Source organism: Camarhynchus parvulus, chromosome 7 (genome assembly GCF_901933205.1).
Source record: "Camarhynchus parvulus chromosome 7, STF_HiC, whole genome shotgun sequence".
NCBI classification, from domain to species: domain Eukaryota; kingdom Metazoa; phylum Chordata; class Aves; order Passeriformes; family Thraupidae; genus Camarhynchus; species Camarhynchus parvulus.
This window is the reverse complement of record NC_044577.1, coordinates 2,307,319-2,332,630: the sequence shown is the minus strand read 5'-3', so window position 1 is coordinate 2,332,630 and position 25,312 is coordinate 2,307,319. Positions and strand designations below refer to the sequence as shown.

Here is a 25,312-nt window from a genome sequence, read left to right as displayed (position 1 = left end):
TGTTTGGAGTGCCATGCTTCATAAATTAAAAATCAGGGATATATATTTAGGCTCAGACCTCAACTGGTATTTTGCAGCAATTGGGAAATCTGGTTTTTAGTTAAGGAGTGACAGTCCCAATGGGAAAAGCAGACACTGCCACCTTTGAGGAGCAGAAATAGGGGGGAATTGGAGCTGCCAAGCTGGGAGAGCACAGGGAGGTGTCCAGCAGAGGCTGGTTCAGTTGGAGTTGTCCCACAGAGATTTCTGTCCCTCAAACCCCACTCTCACACACCATATGGGAAGGTTAATATTGCATCTGCAGCATCTTCAGAGAAGCCTGCACAGAATCTGAGCAGCAACAAGTGTGACAAGTCCCTTCCCTTTTAGGCGTGCCAGTTCTTCAGCTCTCAGCTGTCATCTTCAATGTCTTTTTTGACAAAGCTTGGCTTCACATGGCAAGTGATTGCAACATAATCTCGTAAAAGAAATGAGCTAAGCTTTCAGCCCTCCTGCATGGGAGAAATCCTCAGCCACAGCCAGAAGGCAAAGGTCTCTATATGAGATTTTTTCACATTTTTACCAGAAGTAGGTGAACACGAGCACTCCCAGCCCATTCAGAGGTGTCATTTGTTGCCCCTTTGCTTGCACAAACATCACTTGGTTGCTCTGAGGGTGGGAGGAGCAGATGAAGGGACAGCTCTTCTCCTGAACTTTAGCAGGATACTTTTCCAGCTCTTCTCCTCAAAAAGTTCTTCGAGGTTACTGCTAAGCAATCGTGGTCTAACACTGCTGCAGCTACATTAAGAGAAGAGCCAGGATGCCAAAAATCTTGGATCTGAGGAAGTGACTCCAGTCCAAAAGCAGTGATGAAAGGTGAAGTACATACAAAAGTAGTCAGAACTTTTAAGAATCTCTTGGCTTGTCCTGTCTATTCTTTCACCTCATTCATAAATCCCACTAAGTCTCTTCTCCAGAATTAAATATTTAAAGTTATATGGTTTGAACTTGCCAAACTTTGGGGACACACAGACAGAACTTCTCAAATTTGCACTGGAAAAAAGGTGAATTAGAGGAGGAGAAGAACTGCCAAGCACAAAAGGTCATTTTCTCTAGATTCTGCTAGTAAACCAGAGCTGCTTTTAAATACATCTTTGTCTTTTAGAAGTACCCTAAGACAACATCCATTGCATCAGGGAGCTTTTACTCACAAAAGAAGGTCCAGTGCAATTACTGCTGAACTCAGGCTGTGGTTTCTGAAGTGCAATTCCACCCAGTGTAATCACTTTATAACAGATTTCAGATGCTAGAGACCAGCACTACATTAAAACCATCCTGACATGGAGATAGTGAAGGACTATCAACAGCCAGGTTAACCTTCCAGTCAATTCATCTCAATAATCAATTCTGGCTTCCTACCTTGCCAAATCCAGGCAGGAAAAGACAGGTCTTCTTCAAGAAACAAACAAACAAAAAAAAGCATTTCCTGCAATGGTTTCACTAATACCCAAGATGCTGTATCCAAAAAAAGCTGCCAACGACCTCTAATCTGTTTCAGAATGGAATTGAAAGTTAGCCAGCAAGCAGAAAAGCTCTGTGACACCTGAACCAGAGAGACTGAGACAGTTCACACTCTGACCTACTTCAGCCTGCAGAACTGCTCAGTACATTTCCAGCCCTGAGGCAAAATCCAAACTCCAAAGGAAAATAAAAAAGGAAAGGACGGCAGTTTTCCTGCACTGTGCATTCCCAGAAGAGTTATTTTTGCTCCTCTAAGGGGTTAACTTTGCCATTGGGGTGCAAATGTGAGTCAGCAGCAGGGAGGGGAAGACAGAACCTTAGGGTGACACCATCCCAGAGCCAGCACTGCTTCACCTCTCCAAAAACAGGAAAAGTGAGGGAAGCAAGTGTTTGGGAATTAAAAAAGGAGGATAAAGATGCACCATAAACTGGGTTCCGCTCTCATTCTTTACTGGTGCCCTGGATGGACTCACAGGATCACATCCCCTCCCTTAATTATGGCACAACTTCCAAGCAGCTGGTAAAATCAACACCAACATTTGCTTTCAAAGATATTTTAAGGTATAACAACACCTCTATCCTTTTTCTCCTCCTTTTCTTCCCCCACAATAAATTCATTTTTCCCTTTTTTTTCTTCTTTTGAATAAGTGTTACAGTGCGCAGTGTGGCATTTGAAGATTTTCCCAGAGTTCTCTGCCAGGATCACTCTGCTCCTGGTTTGAATCCATGTCCAAGTGAGGGAAGTTCATTCTCCATTTCCATTCCAGCCATAGCCCCTTCCCCTGGAATTTCAAGCTATGGTAGAATAAACCACCAGACAACAGAACAAACCAGGCTCTTGTTTTCTGCCCTGCACTTAAGAGTAACCAAAAAAGAAGACTGAAACTTCTGGATTTGATGAGCTTGGAACATTCCATAATGGAGACAGCTGATGCCAGCATGGGATGCATGAAAGTGAGCAAGCAGAACATTATCTTCTAAAAGCAGCAACATTAAATGGCATTCAAGCAAAATAAACGCAGAGTGCTTTGACATCTGACTACTGAAGCATTTAGTGGCATTACCATAATTTTCTCTCATGCCCCTGAACTAGCCCATTTCTAAAATAAGCACTGACTGACAAAACTTCTAGGAAGCTGTAAGTGTGTGGGGTTTGGGGCTTTTTTTTTTTTTTTCTGTCTTGGGATTTCATTTTTATGCAGCATAATCTCCCAGCATAAGCAACCAAGCAGGATGAGGAGATAAACCAACACAGTGAAAATTCCTTGCTGTGCTCAGATCCAGCCCCCACTTTGGATATCTTTTATTTAAGAGAGACCTTTATGCTGGAAGTTTGATTTCATTTATTTTTTATGGGGGGGAGGGAAAAAAATGTATCACACTGAGCATTGCCAGCCATACAATCTTTCAAGGGACTCCATCTTCAATAAAACTTAGGAAAACACAAGGACACTTTGAAGCCAACATCTCTATTGATTGAGCTGCACAGTGTCACACAGGGCAGTGGCACAGCCAGGCCCCTGAATGAACTCCTTTCAAGAACTGTGGAATCACAGCATCTCATTAATGAAACAACACTCAGGAGCAGGAATCATGCATCAATAATTATTCCTGCTTCTCAGAGATAAAAAAAAAAAAAAAAGTTTGAATTCAGCAGAATTAAGAGCAGCAGCTGATAAGTAAGAGCACAGAAATTGGCCAAGAGCCACCACTTTAGGGAATAAAAATATTTATTGCTGACTCCCACCCTGCCTAAGTATTTTCATGTACTATAAAAATAGGACTGGTTTTAAAACTATTGTGCAAGAAAAGCTGTATCAAATAAATAACTAAGCATAGAAGATTATCAACTAGGCCCATTATGTTAAATTAAAAAAATCTCATTTCTGTACTTCCCAAGGTGTTCCCTGCACAATCAGGTCACACTTCACAAAGAACCCCCTGAAACACTACAGAATTGGAAATGAAATCCATTTATATAATTGTCCTGGTTTGGCAGCATTGGGATATTTCATCTCACTGCATCCCATGCCTGCTTTCCTGTTGTACAACTGAGGCAAAAGCAAAGTGAAGAGCATGACGATAAATAAATCAATAAATCACATAACTGCTTTATTGACCTTTTTGAAAGCATATATAATATTTTGAAGGAAACAATTTGATGTATGATGTTAATTATGTGCATTTCCCTTATTTAACAGGGCACACTTTCCCTCTTTCCCCCAGTCTCCATCAGCAAGCAAATCCAGCCAGAGCAACCACTTATTGCATCTCAGATGGAATTCTGTCAAGCTTAGCACATTAAAGACAGTACTAGAAGTGTGTTGCTTCTATATATAAACTGCCTGTCTGGTGCACAGTATGTCTGAATTATACAGCCTGCCTGACGCCAAATCCAAACTCTCCTGGATGAAGGGGGGGGAAAAAAATTCCCCCTTTGGAGTTATTTTCAAAGCACCCCATAATTCTCAAGGAGCAGGAGCACAGAGAGTCTGAAAAAAACCCATCACACCTACCACTTACACTTCATTATGGAGTTTCTTTCAGTTTGCAAAGCCTTTTGTAAAGAACATCATTCAAGGCAGTAGAAACAAAGATTTGAGGCCAGGAGCAGACAAAACCCTGCAGGAGTGACAAAGCTGCACCACTGCTGCCAGAACTTATCAGCTGCTCCTTACCAGCATCTCACCTTTCCCCCAGGCCTCTGTTTTCTCCCCTCTGCCTCCCCATCCTTTTTTTTTTAATATTAAAAATACATCCAAGAAACCATCGTGCATTTTCTCACATAAGAGTGTTTTATCCCATGCAGGAATAAAACCACTTAAGGTTTTCAGCAGTAACACAACACAGGTGTAACACAGTTACCCTTAAGCAAATTTATAAAACTCTGCACACAGAAATAAAAACACCTGAGGTTTTCAGGAGAAACTTATACACAGGTATAACACAGGCATAACAAATGATCAAATTTATAAAACCCTGCAGGCCTTCCCAAGGTGACACGGAGACTTTTGGCTGCCAGGCAGGATTTCCTGCCATGCCCATGGTGTCAGCTCGTGGAACTTCCTGGAGTCTAATGTAATAAATACAAGTGAAATTAATTTTTCTAATGACTGCTGAAGGATTTTTAACCTGTCCAGTTCCCAGAACTCCTGCTCTCTGCTCCAGCACGTGTCTCCCCAGTGTTTGGGCAGCACTGACTGCTCAGCACTCCTCCCCTCAGGTGCATTTCTTTAAAGTCTGTGATCAGACTGCACAATCAAACCAGGTTACACAGACCCCACATTATCTGTTGCTATCAGCACTATTTAAACTGTTAAGGAGTCAAAATAATTTTTATTTTATCTCTGCTAAGCCCTCATTGCAACAGTTATGATCCTCAATCCCACAGCTCATTGACAGCAGGACAAAAATCAAGTGTGCTGGAACACTCTCATGATAAGGCAGATGTCCAAAGCCTTCTTCCAAAATTTAATATAAAAATGTCCAAACAATGCTGCAGAAGCCATTCAGAAATGTGGACACAATACTGTTTGAGCATCCTTTAAAAAAATAAGTCCAAGACAACTTTTCAGTAGTGAAAAAGGCTTCATATCTGCACTGAGTGGCATTTTCCTTTCCCAGCCATGTATCTGAAAATAGATATTCTCCTTTTTCCTCATTTAAGAACCTTTTGCCCTGGAAAGGATTGCCCTAAAATTCAAGATATTTAAAAAACAAATTACTATTTAGAGTTAAGTACTTTAATAAGCAGGAGTTCAAAACAGAAACATTCAAGTATCAGAACAAAAGGTTCCATCTCCTTTTACTTTCCTTTCAAAAAGTGTTGAATACCTACAACTACATCTAATAGACAAAGTTCTTCCTCATGCCTTACAGGTATATTCCTAATTTCTCTCACAAAAAGGCAGGGAGACAAAACCTCTTCAAATAATTAATATTAATAAACCCTTAAAGGCACATCCCTGCCTGACCTCAAGCAAATGAGAGACAAAACAAACTTTCACATGCAAACATTAAGATTCAAAACAGGAGATGACCTTTAGTGCACCCTTCCATGAGTGGAATGTTCTCATCCACAAGCAGATTTAATTAAATTTAGCTCTTTAGACTGATTAGAGTTAATAAAGCAATTTGTTAACAGACCATTTTATTATGTTTACAATGTGCTGTTTTGTTGGATATTGTGCAACGGTTACAAGCTGCAAGGCACTGGTTTTTCACCCTCTCCAACTGCACTGATTTATATGAAATCTAAAAGAAGGGCCCAGAGTCATCACAAGCACTGGATAAGATCAGAAGTGCAGTATATAAAATATATTGCATGAAGGATCCTACAAGAGATGTCACCAGGGGTGACTGTTTTTATTTTATACATAAAACAAGCCATGTTTCAAATCTGCCATATGAGAGAAACTCCTGTAAAACAAAAATCATCATATACAAGTGAATTATTGTAAAAATTGTGATTTTTCATGCCCCTCACTGCTACACATTTTTGTTAAGCTCTGGACCACTTCTTTGTGTAACAAGTTTGGAGAGATCCAGGTGGGAAAGAATTACATGGAATTCTTCCAACTGTACCACCTTCCTGCACAGGGACTGTGCTTCTGGTTAATTTAGATATTCTGCTACAGGAAATAGCCCACAGCTCTCCCTCAGGCTAACTCATATCCTCAAGGGAAAGGCAGAACACTTCAAACACAGGCTGCAAGTCTCCATTTGTAACATCCACCAAGGGAACGCCACAACCTGCTCGAGCAAATCTGATGTAAGGGAAAGTGTCTAAATCCAGAGAAACCACCTTAAAAAAGCTGGGCTTTTCTTGTTAGTACAGCTGGATGCTGCAGAGGATGGATAACAGCTTCCACTACACCATGCTGGACTGGATTTTCTGTCCTTCAAGCACAAATATCAAACTTCAAACATTTAGCAACGGCGCTGAAACCATGGCTCTCCAGGAGAGGAGCCAAGTCCTACACTCAGTTTGCAGAAAAAGCACACAGGGGATATTTCACAGGGAACCAGGTTTTCTTTAAAAAAATCACACTTTTCCAGCAATTTTTAGAGACCTGTCAAAAAAATAAATTTAAAAAAAATTGAAAACCACACTGTTCTCTGTAATCAGAAATGTGTGAGATGATCTTACCTGGCTGGTGGACGGGAGTTGTTACCCTCTCATGCTGCTATCATTCCACAATCCCCTCCCTCCTGGGAAGGGGAATTCCCCGAGAGAGAGCCAGGACATGTCAGGAGAACTTGCCCAGAGTTCAGTGATGGCGCTGAACCACCCTTCAACTGGGATTAGGGCTAAAAAAACAGCATTGTTTGAGAAACGATTGGACAGCTTTTGTGTGGGGGTGGGAGGGGATTACTGCCTCCAAACTGGGGCTGAGCACTAATGGATTACCTGGAGAATCTGTGCCCTAACCCTCTCACCAACAAATTAATTCAGTTTGAAATGTGCTACTGGGCTACACACACCTTGTCTGGGGGGTACAGCAAGAGGGACCTCCACAGCTGTTTTTACTGGAATTTTACTGGGATTCTGGAAATCACAGAATGCCACTCGGAATGCACCAGCAGCACAAGGCAGCTCCTTCCTTTGCCTGCTCCATTTTTCCCTAGCAGCCTCTACCCCCCAGCAGATAGAATTATAAATTGTATCCTCAGTCACACAAACGATTTAACACTCAAATTGTGCAGACCCGTGCAGCTGTGTCTGAAAAATGGCAAAGAAACAACAAGTGGTAAGAGAATGGGACAGGCAAGCAGCAAAAGCTGAGCCCTTGGAGAATCACATTCTATTAGAGGAAATTACAATGAAACCCCAAGTCCCTTAAGGTTTTCTACCAGTTCCTGAGGTGCAGCAAGGAAATCTTAGAAAGGTTGTTCCTAAGGGGTTTATACCTGATTGCTGTAACTCACAGAGCAAAAAGACTTTTTTTGGGTGCATTGTATTGATTTTATAGTGGGAAGACTGAGAGAGGAGCCTTGTGCAGCCAGCAGCACAGGCAGCAGATCCCAGAGAAGCATCTCTGGATAATTCAGATCTCTAAAAAAGCTTGTTTCTGTTCTAGCAGGTTCAGTTTCCCCTAAGAAATCAGGCTAGGTTTTTGTAACAGCCCTGCAAACCCACTGATCTTTATTTTCTAATGCTAAATGTTTAGGTTGGTTAGACAGAAAGTTCTGAGTTACCTCTTGACTGAAAATTATTGCTCAATTTGACAGGATGTGCTTATCCCATCAGTGACACAAAAGCATTTCACCAGCACACACAGAGAACCTTTCTTCACTTGCTCCAGTTCACCAAATAATGATTTTTTCCCCCCCTAGGGTAATTAAACAAGAATGCACAAATATTCCTAAAAACACATTGTAACCCTCTATAAATAAAACAGTGACATTCTCCACATACACCAACATTATCTCTTGTATCACAGTATTTCCCAGAGCCCCTGGATTCCTCCACAGTTCATGTAAAGGTTAGGTCACATCACTGCTCCAACGCACTCATTCCACATCGGGGCAGATTTCAATTTCATATGCAAGAGACAATGGAGCAGAGTGACCTTTGGGTATCACACAACATGTCCCAAAAGCCCACTTTCATTTTCAACAGATGTTGGTTCAACATATTTGTCAGTGTAAATCCTCTTAGAGCCCCAGCAGCACATGCAGCAAAGGAAGCAAACCAAGACCAACACACACATTTTTTCCATATGGGAGAATGGACATTTTAAGGAAAACAGCTTATGGGAAATGCACAGTTGCACAGCAAAGAAATAGGGGTCGTAGAACATCAAAAAATTGACTTGTTTCCTAAGAGCACATAAAGTTGTATCTACTATTTTCCAGGCAAGTCTGTTGAAAGAACTTCAAGTTTGCAATTAGAGAGAAACAAAACATAAATACAGATTTAAAAAACCAAAAACCCAAAGCAGTAGGCTGTTTCCTCTGTTTATAGTGAGCAGAAGCAAAGACAATTTCATGGGTTTGTGTGAAGACTGCAGCACTTTGGCACTGATAAAAACAGACATATCTCAACTATCTGACTCTGAAGCAACGTGTGTTTTAAAAGGGAAAAAATGTGAAGCTACAAGAGTCCGATAGGAGACCAGAGCCCAGGGATTTTTCTGCATGTGAGGCACACCAAGAGCCTTTCCTTGCTCTCCTGTCATCCCAGCATGTTAGCTGATAAATGCTCCATAATTAGAAGACCCAAGTGGGGATGCCTGAAATCCATCTGACCTGAGGGAATGAGTTTAAAGACCTGACCCAGCTTTTAGCGTGCCAGATCCTCCTGTATTCCATTTCTGCCTACTGGAAAGGGCTGGCAAAGGCACACACGAGAGACAGACTCAACTAAACATGGTATTCAGTGGGATTAGAGAAAGGTTATTTTGGGACGTAGGAAGTACTCAAAAGAGGAGGGCAAAGGGGAAAAAAAGGAATATTAAATTTAAAGCAGATGCTGGCGAAGGGAAAGGTCAGAAGATACGCACAAGCAGAAACCAGGAGGGAAGAAATATTACTCCTTTACATTCCCTGTCTGAGCAGAGCATCTGTTGGACTGGGGAATGGTTTGCAGAGACTCATCAGGGGGACAGAGGCATCACCACTGCACTGCAGGCAACATTAACACACAAGTCACTGCCCAAACAGCTGCACCAGCAAACACACAAATAAACTCCTTTTGTGGAACTCTCTTCCAGTAAACTCGGCCGCTCTGGGAGAGATAAATCAATCTGACACTAATTACATCCAAAAACTGCAAGTTATAACATCATGTAGGAAAAGCCCAGCTCTATTTTTGAGGAAGCCAGTTGGAGATACCATCTTGCTATTTCTTTGACAGAAGTTTGGATGCAAATTGAATATTCCAGTCTCGTTCACATAAACCTTCCAAGAGCTAAAAGGAAAGCAAACTGCAGCCCTGAGACCCAACTACTGTCTTTGCATTTCTTCCCATGCCAAAGACAACAAGCACTCTCATACCTGATTACCAGTTATTAAAAAGAGGAACATGGCCACGGTGGTGCACCTGGCAATTACGGCGTACCAAAGCCTCAGATTTCTAGTACAGCAACACATAACACAAAAATAAAATCCAAATATTGCCTCCAAGAGCTCACAAAGTGTTGGAGAACCAGAGGGCACATGGTGTTTTAGCAAGCCTAATGTGAGGGTTAAGCTGTATGGCAGAAGAATCTCCACTCTTGCAGAGGAAAGCAGTGTGCAGGAAGGAGGAAAGAGAGGTGATAAACCAGCCAGGAGTAGAAGCAATGAGAAATGAAGAGGCTTCCTCACTCCTCACCAAATCTGAGACAGGAACACAGCTCAGATTTGGCACTTTCAGATCACTTTCCTTGTCTCCAGCTCGACTGTGAGAAGCTGCAGGAGTGTTTAGGTGGATAAACCCACAGCCCATGCCAAGCTGCCTCACAGAAGGGCAAGGCAGATGCCACTGAGCAAATCCACCTCTCCCCCTATCACGCCCAGACGATTTCCTACTGAAAGCACTCCCCAAAGCAATCAACTTTCCACTTCTAGGTCAGACATTTTTAATGAGTAATTAGCTCAGACACTCATTTTTCTTGGCATCGAAGAGGATCTCAAGTCCTTAAATTAACAAAAGTTATTTCAATGTATTCAGTGAAACTTTCAAGTCAGAACTAGTCACTTGAAGTTTTAGACCAGAGCTGTGCCCTTTATGTTCAAGTATATCCAAACCCCAAAACAACCACCCTTCCTCAACCCAGAAATAGACGATTTTAATTTCAGACATAAAAATGCGCAAGTTCTAGCAAAACTAACATCTTTTCAAACAATTTGAAGACAAGCATGTCTCCTTTCAGAATTCCACACCCTGAAGCAGCACACAGTGAATCAGAACTTCACTTGCAGGAAAACATGAACCATTGAGGCGATGGGGGAACAAAGCACAGAACTGCAGGATGGATGCTCAAGTGCAAGTCAAATCCATACCTAGAGGACACTGTTCCATTTAGCCAGGGGCCCACCCATTTCTGCCCAGCTTTTGGTTCAGGCACACATCCACACCCCAAAACAAGCAATGCTCAGTTTTGGAAACAGCAGCATTAGTCAGAGTTTGAGTCTTCTCCTCTCTCAACACTCAAAATTCTCAGCTGGTTGGGCCAGAAAAGTGCTCCTAGCTCTGCTCACTGGGAAATGCTTCCCAGCCTTGCCCTTCACACCTCATGCCACTTAGCTAAGTTTGTTTAAAGGCAGAAGGAGAAACCACCCAAATATTAATCAGAAATGCCTTTGGTGCTGAGGTCTAGGTGAGGAGAGAGAGTTGCAAACTCTCCAACTGGGCAGAGTTCTGGCACATTCCTGCCAGCACCAAAGTGGTATTTCTGTGTTTTCCCAGACTTCTGTACCCTCTCTACAGACCCCCAAAACCCTGAGTTTTTAACAGCATGAGCAGAACTTCCTCTCTTCATAAAAGAAAATTAATTCAGCTACCTGAAGACGTTTGCACACTGCAAGCACTGCAGGGCTCTTCCTGCCTATCTGAAACCATCACATGCCTTCCACTGAAGTACTGCTTTATTTAGTATTTATTGTGCCACACCAAGCTTTAATTCCAACAGATAAATCTTCTGCAGCCAGGCCTTTGAGAGCTGCCTTACATTTCTTGCAACCTACTGCTTCTACACCAAGCCTGCCCATAAGGATGCTTTGGAAATTTATTTTTGCCTGATGCAATGTCCTCATTTCAGTGCCAGTTTATTTTCCCAGCATTAGCCAGGAAAGTTCTTCAGCCTACTTCTTGTTCCATAAGTAAAATAAGGTGAAGGAAAGGAGAGTTAAAGGGTACAAATGTCTTCTGACAAGAAGCCCTTAAGCGCTTCCCTCATCTTTACTGTGTGATGAAGCCCAAAAATCAGCTATTTTTCTACTCCATGCAAAGCCAGCTGTGCCACTGGTGGATTCAGAGGTGCAAGAGCACCAGTTATGAGGGACCCTTCTCTGCTTCTGGTATTGGAGTGACCATGCACCTCCCCTTCTCTGGGGTTTAATATAAACCCTCAAAGTCACCTTTCTCAAGGAAAATTTGGTTTACTGCAGCTCCCTCACCTCCTCCCCCCCCCATACCCCACATTCCAGTGGGCAGCTTCTCCCCAAAAAGTATTTCAGCACCAGCGAGACAACAGCTGATATTTCAGAGCTGCTATTTTAAGGATTGCCTACGAGTGCTCCAGTCTAGCTAGACAGATTCACTGCTCTTGGCAACCTGCTGACTTGACATGAGGGACACATACCTCGCTCCACAAACCCAAAATACTACCTGGATTATGCTCCTTGCAAGCAAAGGATGAAAAAAATAAAACATCCCAGTGTTGAAAGCCTTGCAAGCACATTTGAGCTCCAACTTTATCCAGCAACGGGCCTGGAAAAACATCCTTCTAGATGAGGTAATGATTAGTGTTACATCCTGCAGCCAAGCTCAGCATCTGGGCTCACAGGGACAGAGGCTGGGCTTCCCATGCTGTTAATCCTACCAGTAGTCCCTTGCTTGACTGAAACAGGAATCACAGTTCCTAAACAGCTGCTTCCTCAGACAGCAAGGGAACAGCTGAAGGGGACTCAGGCCAGGCACGGACACAAAAAAAAGGCAACTGATTATTTCAAGTTGAGAGGCAGACTGTAAGACAGGCTCCAGTCATCCATTTAACCAACATGAGATGGGTCTTGAGATTTTTATCTCACTTCTTTAAACTGCTCCTTCCCACATTTACCTTGGGGGAGAGAGACTGTAAGTGATGCCAACACCATTTGTTGGATATATGGATGCAAAGCATTAGGGGAAAAAAGGAGAGTTTGATGAAGAGCATATTTGCCACATAAAATCATCTCAAATCTGGAACAATTCCCCACGCCCTACTGGCAAGCCTCGCCCACAGAGTCCTCCTTCCTTCCTATATTTAGGTCAGGCAGGCTGAGTCAAGGCCTCCAAGAGCATCCCTTGCTTTCGTAACTTTCTGTTCTAGAACAGAAAAGCCAGACATGCTTTTCTCAGATCATTTGTTTGGATCATCCATTAACACTCCTAAAGGCACAAAGTAATGCAATAAAAAAAATAAGTCAAGTACTGGGGCTACATAAGCCAGGCTGTTTCTAAGGGATTCTCTTGGAACATCCACCCAGCTTGCAAAAGCCTCCACACATCTGTAATGCCAAATACTGCTCCAAAAAGTTCCACCCCTGCCCTACCCAGATCTTATAGGGAATATACCCTAAGGGAGTATATGCTTAGGGAACACACTGCTTTAAATGCTCTGCTTTGCATAACAGTTCAATAAAGTTCGTGTGGCTTGTGCAGCCACTCTGCTGGCTTTAGCTTCAACTTGTAGCAAATTGTTTCCATCTCTATTTATGGATGTCACCCAAAGTGCTGTACAAAACAGTTTTCTCCCCCAAATTAACCCCTCCGTTTAACAGATTCCACATCCAACCATCATAGCATCTCTTCACTAGTCTCTAAACTCCAATTTAGCCTGTTGGAGTGAGTTTGTGCCTTCTTACTGTAACCATTAAGCCTGGCTGGCCGGTTCCATTTGCATTTTGAGCTTTTTCTAATTAGCAACACTTTCTGCTCCTTCATAGCAGTGTAACATCCCAATTTTTGAATCTCTAAGAATACAAGCCAACGCCCAAACTGATTACTTCAGTGAAACAATCAAATGCATGGTCCATAAATGGATCGTGCTAGTTTTTCACAAAGTAATAATTATGTATGTACAAAGATGTAGGTGACATCTTGAAAGTGACAAAGTGTAAAAAGAGTGATGGCACAACCCTCGCAACATTACTTTCTCTAACAATAAAAAATAAATTATGCTGCTTGAATTACTAATTGCAAATTAATTATTACCTAAAGAGCTCTGCTCTGTAAAATGGTGGATGAAGAAGATTTCTAGCAGAGAGAGGACACACGGCAGGATCATATTTCTGAACAGTGTAACACACATCTGCCTGCAAAACTGTGGCAAAACAAGGTGTCAATTACATTCCTAATACAAACAAGAAATTGACCTTGTCCTTCCTCATTCAAGAAAATGAAAAACAGTAACCAACACTATCTGCCTACAAGAGAAATATCTCATTTACACAGCTCCTTGCTGGATTTGCAGCACGGAACAATTATTACTGTGGCTAACGGAGTGGAAGTTAGCAAAAAAAAAATTCCTTTAAGAAACAATGTCTCGAGTAATCACATCAAAGCCATCTAATCCAAGCAGGAAGGCAGCTCCTGGAAGGTTCAGCCAGGCAGGACTGTGCCTTCCCGAGCCACACAGGAGCGCGCAGCACGCGGCTCCCGCCGGCTCTGCTGGCACAGACCTTGAGCAGTATCAAAGTGCTGGATTCTGCAGACGCTGCTGGCATGTGCTCACCGAGGGCAATGAAAGAGCCCAAAAGTTTCCATTGGCCAAAACACGGAATAATCTGCTGGTGTGGAGGCCGGCCTGAAAGCGGAGAAGCCGATCATCGATCGGCTGCGCTGCCGCCCGGGAAAAAACAAGCTCAGCAGCACAGGGCAGGTGTGTGGACAGCAAATCCTGTGAGTGGCAGCCTGTGAGTCTGTCAGGAACTCAGAACACCGTGTTTCGTGTTAATTATATTTACATATTTGCCATCCACTTAATTATCCTGCCTGTCAAACCCTGCAGCTGGATCTGGTGGTACAGCACTACCTTTTCCTGATGGAAGGGATCTGCACCTTCCACTCTGCTCTGAATAGCTCCAGACAAGGTGATAAAAACTACTTCAGAAAGTGCCTCAATCATTAAAACTACTACTGATTAACATGACTAATACTGCCACTAAACCCTTGTCACCACAAGATGCTTCACTCTCACAATTTCCTTCCTCTTGCTCAGTTACTTCCCCTCACGCTCGCTCTCCTGCCCTCTTCACCATGCCAGGCTCTCTCCTGGGCTGTGCAGGACACAGAGCAAGACATCCGAACTGCAAATCCAAACAAATTTAATATTCAAATGGCAGGAGTTTCACAAAGTCCTTGCAAGTCTTGCTGTCTTCTTACAGGAGCACATAGCAAAGTGGGAACGGTGGGTTTGCCAAAATAACCACAAAATAAAAAGTACCTCTGGGAATCAGTCTGGTTTGGATGCTCTCTTGGGCCATCCCATATGGAATATATATACTTCCCATAGGGAAAATGAGACTCTAAGATCTGCAAATAACTTGCCATCACCTCTGGCTTCTGGATAACAAAGGACCAAAGCCAAGAGAGGAGTGAAAATTTATGTGCAAAAGCCAAGTGTCTGTGTCCCAGCTTTGTCTAAACACCTGTGAGGAAAGCTGGAAGAGCCAAAATATCAGCAACCCTCCCACCTTCCTAACATGGAGGCTCTCAACATCCTTGCTAAGGAGAGACAAAAGGTTTAGTTGATGTATTCTGGATCATACAGAAGGATTCATCTGGGATCCTTTGTGTGGAGAACAGGCAGTTAAACAACAAAACAATTAAAGTGCTCCGAGACAGGGTAATGCAAATAGATAAAATAATATGGGAAAATGCTGAACCTTGAACTTGGCAGTTCACAGTTTTAGCACTCAAGGGAAAAGATAAAAGACATGCTTGTGTTGGGCTTTTTGAGCAAACGGAGTTGTCCTTTAAACAAACCCCAGGAGAAGGAAAAAAAAACCAAACACAAACCAGCACAATATTTGAGTCCTCAAACCATTACACAATGGAGTGAAAAGCAGATCTAAGATAAAGAAGAGAAAGTGTGAGAAAAACGTGCAACAGAAAAGAGCAGCTGGGTTCCTTGTTAGAGACTGATGCCTTCCTTGATCAAGTGACAGCACAGACAGGACACATCTGTGGAATTCACACCCTCGTCCCAAAACAATTCTTAGGATATTATCATGACTCCAACAGACAGCACAATCACTCTTACTTGCTATCTCATGTCCAGGACATGAGACATTCTTGTCCTCCTACCTCAAACTCCATCCTTGGGAATCTTCTCATCACCCGGCCACAAAAATCTGCCTTCAGAGAACACACTATCTGAATCACTCACACAAAACTCTGCTGGATGCACTCCAAAGATGCTACAAACCACCAGAAAATGGTGCACACCAACTGGAAAGGCATTGGTGGTAATGAGGAGGGAGCACAATGCCACAGCTAACTCAACCCACCAGGCAGTGCCACCAGAAATAAGCCATACATTAGCATTCACCTGATCCTGCTGCAGCTCTGAATCAGGAAAGGAAACCAAGACAGACCCAAAAGTCTTCCAGAAGAGCAATTCATCTTGTAACCCATCTTGGGGTCACACCACCACCAGGTGGGCTGACACACATAACCCACACTAGGGGAAGAGGATGGCCACCATCAGCAGTTTAAACACTGAATCACAGAATGGTTTGGGGTGGAAGGGACCTCAGATCAACCCCGTGCCATGGGCAGGGACACCTTCCACCAGACCAGGTTCCTCAGAGCTCCATCCAACCTGAGCTTGGACCCTTCCAGGGATGGGGCAGCCACAGCTTCTCGGGGCAACCTGTGCCAGGGCCTCACCACCTTCACAGGGAAGAATTTCTCTGTAATATCCAATCTAACTCTGGTCTTATTCAGCCTGAATCCATTCCCCCTAGTCCTGTCCTGTAAACTGTCCCTTTCCATCTTTTTCGTAGGTTTCCTACTGGAGAAGAACCCCAGGGCTGTTTATCCATCCCCCTTTCCCCCACTGGAGGATGGCCACAGCAAGGACGGAGAACGGGCTTTGTCAGATTTAGGAAACATAAAAAACAAATTTACATTATCTTGGTTACCACTGCACCAATGTAAGAAGAAAAAGGAGGCAGGAAGCATCAGCAATCAGCTGGTTTAGAAGGTTAAAGTCACATTGAGCACAATGCAGCATCTGGTGGGCAGCAATACAAAAACCAGTTTCCAAGTGAGAGGGGTCACTTATGCCCACACCCATCATCACCTTGCAGTATTCTGGTTTTCATTTTTCACCCCCATCCCTGGAAGTCTTCCAGGCCAGCTTGGATGGGGCTCAGAGCAACCTGGTCCAGTGGAAGGTGTTTCACGGCAGGGAGCTTGGAAGGAGATGATCTTCGGGATCCCTTCCAACCCAAACCACGCTGCCATTCTATGATTTATACCTATCCATAACACACCCGAGCGGCCTATTTTCAGTGCTTAACACCAACCCCAGCGGTCCTCATCAGCAGCGGCCGATGGACATGCCCTGCGGCGGGGCTGGAGCGGGGCGGCTCCGGCACCGCACGCCCTTCCCTCACGGAGCCCGGGCACGGTGAAGCACAGGCGGGGGTGAAGCAGGGCTTCCACCTCGCCCTTGAGCCGCCGCGGTGCCGGTGGCCGGGGGCGCCTGCGCGGCGCTCGGGGGAGCCCGTGGGGGAAGGCGAGGGGAGGAGGATGGAGCAGGGAGAAGGGGGGATGCCGCCTCCCGCCGCTTACCTCGCGGGCGATCTGGTTGAGCGCATCGTCCTCCGCCGTCAGGCGCTCCCGGTTCGGCAGCCGCTTGCGTCCGGCGCCCGGCGTCCCCATGGCGGGGCGGTCCCGACCGGCCCGACCCGGCCCGGCCCGGTTCGGAGCGCAGCCGAACCCGGAGCCGCTGCCGCCGGCCCCGAGCGACCCTCCCGCTCCCTCCGCCGCCTCCGCCGGCGCGGCCGTCACCGCCCCCCGCCCCGCGCATGCGCGGCCGCCCCCCGCCCTGGGGGGACGGGCCGCCTCACGCCCGCCCGAAAGCGGGCTGGGGGTGTCCGCTCTCTGCCTTCGCACCGAGCCCGGGTTATGTTTGGGGCTCGCTGCCCTCACACCGAACTTGGGGTGTGTTTGGGGCTCCCTCTCCGCTGCCCCCGAACCCGGCCTGTGTCTGGGGCTCGCTGCCCTCACACCGAACCGGGGCTGTGTTTGGGGCTCCTGCTCTCTGCCCTCACACCGAACCTGGGTTGTGTTTGGGGCTCGCTGCCCTCACACCGAGCCCGGGCTGTGTTTGGGGCTCGCTGCCCTCACACCGAAATCGGGCTGTGTTTGGGGCTCCCTCTCCGCTGCCCCCGAACCCGGGCTGTGTTTGGGGCTCCCTGCCCTCACACGGAGCCCGGGCTGTGTTTGGGGCTCCTGCTCTCTGCCCTCACCACCCGAGATCGCGTGTGGGTCCATGCTCGCTGCCCTCACACCTGAAACCGGCGTGCATGTGGGATTCCTCCTCACTCCCATCACCACCCAAAATCGGGGTGTGTCTGGGGGGTCTCTGCTCTTGCCACCTAAAATTTGCAGGGGTTGTTTGAGGGACCCTGCTCGCTGTCCTTGCCATCCAAAGTTGATGTGAATGTGTGTTTGTGGGATGGTCCCTGCTCACTCTCCTCCTCACCACCCAAAATCGGGATGTGTGGGGTCCCCTTCCTGCTCCCCCAGCCCCACTGTGGACCAACCCCCTTCCTGCTGGGATGCCTGGGCTCCCTGCCAAGCTGTAGGAAATTACAGAATCCCAGAATGTGTCAAGTTGGACGGGACCACAAAGGATCATCTGGTCCAACCTCCCTGCTCCAGCAGGGTCATCCCAGAGCACAGGGTACACGATTGTGTCTGGATGGCTCTGGAATATTCCCAGTGAGGGAGACTCCACAGCCTCCCTGGACACTCTGTTCACTGCTCAGTCACTGCCCAGGGAACAATTTCTGCCTCCTGCTCAGGTGGAACTCCTGGGCATCAGCATCTGCCTGTTCCTCGTGTCCCATTGCTGGGCCCCATGGAGCAGAGCCTGGTCCACGCTCTGGAATATCCAGATATATAAATATCCACCCTTTGGATATTTATACACATTACAGAGGTCCCCTCTCAGCTGTGGCTACTCTTGAGGAGCCCCAGCTCCCTCAGTCTTTCCTCCTCAGAGATGCTCCAATCCCTTCATCAGCTCTGCAGCCTCCGCTGGACCCCTCCAGGAGCTCTGCCTCTCTTGTCCTGAGGAGCCCAGAACTGGGCACAGTAAATTTACCAGAGATCATAGAAATGGGCATCAAAACCTTGCCAGTTGTAAAGCTGGGGGGTTCCACTGCCCCAAATAGAGGGGGAGCAGGACAGAAACAAGACTCCCTGTGCCCTGACACCGTACACATCTTCATAGCCCTGTGGGGTCTCTTCAACAATGAATTTTCCTAACAAGTGTAAGTGGACGGGATTAATTTTAGTTTCAAGTACATCAGTGCTTAATTAACTCACATTGACAAGGAACATGTATTTGCTGGGATTCCTATAACAGCCCTTACACCTCAATTTTCATGCTAATTCCCTAAATATGAATTAAAGTGGCTCAAGCTCATATTATTACATAGACAGAGAAAAGGACTAGAAAAAGGGCTACAAAACCCACCCACTCCCTTCTGACCAGAAAGCTGCTTTTAATCATTATTATTTAATTTTAGCATCGATTTAAACCTGATTGAGGTAAAAGGCAACACCTGCCTGCTCAATATTTATTGGCAGTTTTCATGTACAACACCTGAGATCTGAGTCATCCTCAGACTGACTGGGTAGTGATACTGCATCGACGCTGCTCCTTGCACCTGGGACCGTTTATCTTTGCAAGAATCAAATTATTATTTTGTCAGCAGAAGCAGGTGGATGAGTCCCCCACCTTGCTTGGGCAGCAGAACGTGCGTCACACCCTCAGGTTTGGTGTCAGGTTTACTCTGACCCCACACAAGTGGATTAAGAGGGACCTGCTTTGCAAGGCAGCACAGGGGCTTTAAACTGAGCTCTCACCCCGGAGGCAAAGCTTTGCTGGGTCTGGCTTTCCTAGATATCCCTCAGGCTTCCCATTTCCACCTCCCCAAGCCCTGGCTTAGCACTACCACCCTTTCAGGCTCTGCATAACTCATTCCCTGAGCCCTTATCCTCACATTTGCCCCTGCCCTTTGAGGAATTCTGGCTGGAGAGGCGGGGCAGTGCCTTATTTTTAGGTCCCCGTTACCCAGGGATTTCAGCCACCTGTGCAGCTGCATCAGGGTATCCATGCAAGGAATTTCCCTGTTCAGGGGTGCAGGAGGATTTGCATCAGTGCTGTTTGCCTGCCTGGCTGAAAGCCTTGCAGAGCCTTGGGCTAGGCAGGTTTTTTTGTCCAAAAACCAAATATTGAAGTTTCAAAGGAAAGGCAGAAGGGAAGGGGAGGAAGAAATAGAGGGGAAATAGAAATCTAAGGGGGCAAAGGGGGAAGAGAGAGGGGAAGAGAAGTACAAGAGAAGGAGGAAAGAAATGGGTGGGAGAAAGGGAGAGGGAAGAAACAGAGAGAAAAAGAAATGCAGTGGAAAGATGGGAAAGGGGGAGAAGAGAGAAACAGAGCAGAGGAGAAAGGAAGAAATAGAGTAAGGAAATACAGGGGAAGGGGGAAAGAAAGGTGGAGGAGGGAAGGAAGAATTCGAAGAGTAAAGCAGAGAAATTGGAAGAGAACATGCTGGTGGGTGACTGCAGTCAGATTTCAAATCACTCACTGAATGTGCTCTGCAGTATAATACATCCTTCTCTTTCCCTGCATTCCAGACATGCACAGTAATTTTTTATTTCTTTGAATATAGACAAAATAAGCCATCTCGTTATAAAAATACTATACATAGATAATTTGTCCAGATAAATTTGAAATAGTGGTTCAAACCACGTTGGTTTTGGCTGCGCTGTGGAGTGCAGTGAGTGAAAATGAAACACTGAGCATACATTCCTTATTTTAACAAGCAACACAAGGGCGAGGCTGGTTTTGTCTGAAAGTCATGACTGTGATGAATGACAGTCGGACAACACCGAGTATCCCTTGCCAACTTTAAAGGGCTCTGTTATAGATGCATAATAAACCCCTCATTCTCCAGTTTCCTGTGTGCAAGGAGGCTGCTTTGTGCAGAGCACACCCTAAAAGATACAATTTCCCCTCTGTGCTGCTCTTAAACCAAACCCTCTTGTAAAACCCCACTGTTGAGAATCAGAACAAACAATCAGCTGTTCAAACTGGTGGTGGTGTACTTGATGAACTTCTTTTACATAATAAAATTGATGGGTTTGTGTCCTGTGAAGGAAAATGTGATTACATTTATACTAGAGGCAAGCCCTGGGATAGGGGAATCCAGTGGCTGAGTGAGGGTGTTAAAAGCAAACACAAGGGCACCTCTCCACTCCACTGTAAGGTCACAGCATCTGCCAAACCAGAAATGAAGCCTGGCAGCTTTAACAAGATGTCCATTAGTCCAAGGAGAGTGGAACGCTTTAAAGACCTTGGAAAATCCACACTGAGGAGGCCAATATTTGAGATTGTCAGGATACATGAGATGAACAGGGCTCCTTTAGCATTGCAATATTTTGCAAACATAACAGCAGTGGCATCCAGCAGGATCTGCAGATTTATTAATGGAAAAAAAATTACATCACAGACAAGTATGTGCTGGCACTGAAATTCTGCAGGAAAATGAAAAAAATACTGGTGCAACCAAGGTGATCCTCTCCAGCAAATCAGATCTCCTGGGAAAAGCTTTCAGGTGTGTTGCCACATCTGAACAATGTCAAGACAGGGCTCAGGAGACTGGTGGTGTCCATGTGTATTTTGCCTGGATGAAATTGCTCACTGTTATTCCGTCTCTTCAAGCCAGCAGGGTCATTATTTGCATCAGCAGAGCCCTGGCCCTTGGGGAGCCTTGCTGAGCTTTGTCATGTCTAGCCTGGAGTTTGTAGTCACGCAGCAAAGCCAGAACTGATTTGTGTCTTCCTAGCTGGTCCAAAACAGATATCCATGGGCTTGGGTTGGCCAAGGACAATACTGCGGGGCTTCCAAGCCAAGCTTTAGGAGGACTGGAGGAAAAAAAAATCCCACAACAGCAGCAACCCTTGATCACTTTTACCAACAGCAATGTGATGTGGACTTTTTCTGAAGAAAGCTTATTGCTTGGCTTCATCTTGCCACAACCCCTTAATGAGTTATTGGCCTCCTTTAATCACCTTGGCATGCCATGAGAGATAGTTTTCCATTTGTGAATTTTTCACAGGTCACTCAGGATGCCTCTTCGGGGAGCTCGAGGTCTCAGCGTTGGATCGCTTTTAGGGTTGAGGAGGAATCTTCCCTTGGAGGGAGTTTTTCAAAGGTTAACCTCGGGGTTGATTTCATTTAGTATTTCCATCTGCAGCCCAGCACAAGTAGGACAGTGCTAATGAAATAAGCTGATGACACAGTGTTAAGGTGTCACCAAAAAAGGAGGGTAAAATCATACAAGAGGTTAAGGACTTGAGAAACAAATGAAGTGAAATCAAGCAGACAGCCAATACCTTGCCAGAGGCTAAATTCATGATCTCACCAACTGTTAATAAGGAAAAAGGAGGAAGCTCTGGGGTCACAAAATGGGTTGGTTGCGTGCCACCATCACAACAGAAACACCAAAACATTGCATTTAAAGTTGAGAGCACTTCAAGAAAGGGTCATTGCACAACCATCTGCAAGACCTTACCTAAAATGGTGCCACAAGCCTGCCTTTCCATATTAAAAATAAATCAAACTTGAATACTTGTGGAGAGAACAGCTCCTAGGATAAGCAGCAGGAGGACTTTACTGAGATGAGAAGGGGTTGGCTTGTCTGTTCAAAGTGCATCTCTCTTCTGTGAAGTCCCTTGGAGATAAGTGGGGTGGGGATGATGCTATGTAAAGCTTAAAGCCAAGGCAGCACAAAAGCAAACAGCTAAACAGACCACATATCACTTTAGTCTGGTTCCAGAGATTTCTTGCTAAATTTCTGAAAGCGCACCCCAAAAGAGGTTGTGGGTGGGTATGTCAAGTCTGTGGTAAGCGCTACCCTGAGGGTCTGTCTGCCCTAGCAAGTACTGGTCCAAACACTGCAGGCTTTTCAGCCTGCCAGGAAATCTGGGACATGGGTGTCCATCCCAGCTGACTCTCAGTGACCCCAGAGAGGTTGTTCTTGTCCCATCCATGCTCCTGCTTGGAGGGCACCAGCCAGCCTTCACCCAGACCAACATGTGCAGGCTCTGTGTGACTGTGCCAGGCAGGGAGCTCACCTGCAGTGTGCCATCCACGACTGAGCTCACTGAGAGCAGCCCAGTGACAAAAAATGGGGGGGCAAAATTCTCAGGCAAAAATGGGAACCAGCTCAAGGCAGCCTCTGTGCACCCAATCTAATTAGCAGCAGTGTTCCAGCAGAGCAGCAGTGTTCCAGCAGAGCAAAGTGAAGCCAGCTCCACAGCAGCTGGGGCTGTGGGGAGCCAAACCCATCCCAGGCTGTCTCCCAAAGCCGGATGGTCATGGGCTGTTTGCTCTCTCTGCTCCTATCTGCTATTCCCAGCCTGCCACAGCCCTGCTGAGCTCCAAATTTGGCTGCTCCTCCTGTGGCTTCCCCTCTTGATGTGTGAAGAAAGCTACATTTTAAGAGAGCCCCATGCTATTTTCAGAAGAAATGACATCCTAGTCTCTTCCACCTAATCTAAAAACACCTCTTGTTCCCTACCTCAATTGCTGTGGGCCTAAAACCTATTCCAGGCTGTGGGATGCCCTGCATCCCCTCTGCCTGCACTCCAGGTGGAATGCAGGCGAGAGATCAATGTACATATTTAATTTGGGAATACAGCCTCTACATCTGTCCAAAAACACAGTCTGAACTAGTAAATCCTTCAGCCAGACAAGATCGGGCTGGCTTGGATGCAAACAATGCATTACATCAGCTGGAGCAGCTGAGGAGCTAACCCTGCACCACTTTGGGATTAATATATCAAAGCATTCCTGCTGCCGTGGTGCCGGCGTCCTCACCCCACTGACAGCCCGGAGACACGGGAGTGAGGAATCACATGGCCTTGATACAAGTTTCCCTGTGTTTTTCCTGCTCCATGCTGTGTGGCCTCTCCACTCCCATCCCAAATGTTGCAGCTTTAAGCTGAGCCACATTTTCCAATCAGGCCCTCCAGATTTTCTAAAACGCTGGTTGTTTTGGGCTGGGGTAAAACACAGCCACAACACATGGCCTAAAAACAACCAATTGTTTGCAAAAGACCAAGTGCTTGCACTAATTAGTCATAGTGTTCTGTAAAATGCCATATGAACATGCTTTTGGAAGAGCTTTTGGGAAACCACATCACAGCTAAAACTCCCTCAGCTGGAGTGGAAGGAGGTGCTGTTTATTGTCCCCATGGAAATCTATCCAGATTCCTCCAAGGCACAAACCAGAGGCAAAGCATCCCTCTCCTCAAGCACAGAAAGCTGTGCTCTGTTTCAAACCATCTTTCATTCTTGTCAGGGAAGAGGGATTTTACACTCACCTCTTCTACAGCAAAGTGAAAAATGGCCAGGCCTGTTCTCAGGGAATGGTTCCAAGCACTTGACATCAGACAGAAGAGCACCTGTGTGATGTCCTGTGGTTCTGCTTTATCATCTGAAGCTGTGCATCCCTGCCCTACCTCCTGTCACAGAGAACGGCAGCAAACCAGCACTGGCAGCTAACAATTCCTGGGTTACCTAAAGGATTTCACATTCCAGCTGGGATAATCACCAGCAGGGCAGGAAGGCAGGTCATTATAGTTTCCTGAAATAAAGGACTTTGCCTAAACTGGGAAGTGAAAGATGGTACTGGTAACAAAACATTAGAGGAAACGGAGACAAAGCATCTGAGGTGATAGAGCGTGTTAGAGCTGGTGCATCTGATTTTAAATCATAACGCATTTTTCTGGCATCCACAGCATTCCTGGTTTTCCGTGCAGAGTGACTGATGAATGGCATATGGGGCTGACTCACCTGCCCAGTGCCTCGCTGGGAATCCCAGCCCAGTTCATCCATCCCAGCCCTGCAGCAGGTACTGTGCTCTGCCATTTTCCTGTGAGCTTTTCCTCAGCTTTAATTATTGCAGCACCAAAACCCCTCTGGTCCTTCCCTGTAGGAATGTGAAGGGATCAGCTCCTCTCCTCTGCATCAACAAGGAGCCAAAACAGTCAGGCAAGCTTCGTCAAAGTCTCCAGTTTTTAATTTTCCCTCCTATTTTAGCAACAATTAGAAGAATAATTTCCTCCCCACACCAAACACAATGAGTTGCTGCAGAACCCTTTTGTTTCAGCTGCTGTAAAAACAGTAAATAAATAAATCAATAGGTAGATAAAGCTTGGCATAACTCGAACAGGACAGAAAGCAAAACATTTTGCTTCTAGAAAATACCAATTTCCACAGCCAGCTGAACAACTTGTCAAGGATCATGCTGGAGAAAAGAAGCCAGAGACAGGAGTAGAATGGACTCTGCTACCAAATCTCTGCTTTTACTTCCTCTTGCCTTCTGCCTTTCCTACCTGTGCCTTTCCCTAAGGGCAGCTACTCAATATATTGCAGGGTTTCCAGCCTTAAGCCATGGATATCTGGGCGCTGTTAGGAGGAGGCACCTCCCCAGGGGCTGACAGGCACCGCCTTTGTTGCTCAACTTCAATTTCTGCCGAGGTTTTCGTCCTCTCTGACCTTGGAGCTGTGGTGGCAGAGGGGAAAGGCAGGAAAGACACTTCTCTGCGTGGCCTCTTTTGGGGAAGCTGCTAGGTTAAGTTTCCGAAACATCCGGAGCACATTAGTGGTTCAGCTCGACTAATTAAGAAATTCCCAAAATAATTTTTAATACCTTTTTCAATTATAAAAGGAGTTGCTGGAGGTAACAGCAGATAATGGTGTTGTCCCCCCCTGCCCCCAGGCATCTCTGTTCCTTCCAAGTTTATTGGCAACAGATGACTCATTTCACCTCTGCCCAAGATGACTGCTTTACAACTCTTCCAGCAGCA

General features: G+C 45.7%; 1 protein-coding gene across 8 annotated transcripts in view; it reads right to left on the bottom strand.

The window, feature by feature from the left end:
- The window catches only part of LRRFIP1 (LRR binding FLII interacting protein 1), a 104,142-nt gene extending 86,955 nt beyond the window's left edge, over window positions 1–17,187 (bottom strand). For all 8 annotated transcript variants that reach the window (XM_030951848.1, XM_030951840.1, XM_030951841.1 and 5 more), the window contains exon 1: window positions 16,991–17,187. In XM_030951848.1, coding sequence (XP_030807708.1) covers window positions 16,991–17,080 — 90 coding nt within the window. In that variant the 5' untranslated portion in view covers window positions 17,081–17,187. The remainder of the gene's footprint in view (window positions 1–16,990) is intronic.
- Window positions 17,188–25,312: the final 8,125 nt, after the last annotated feature.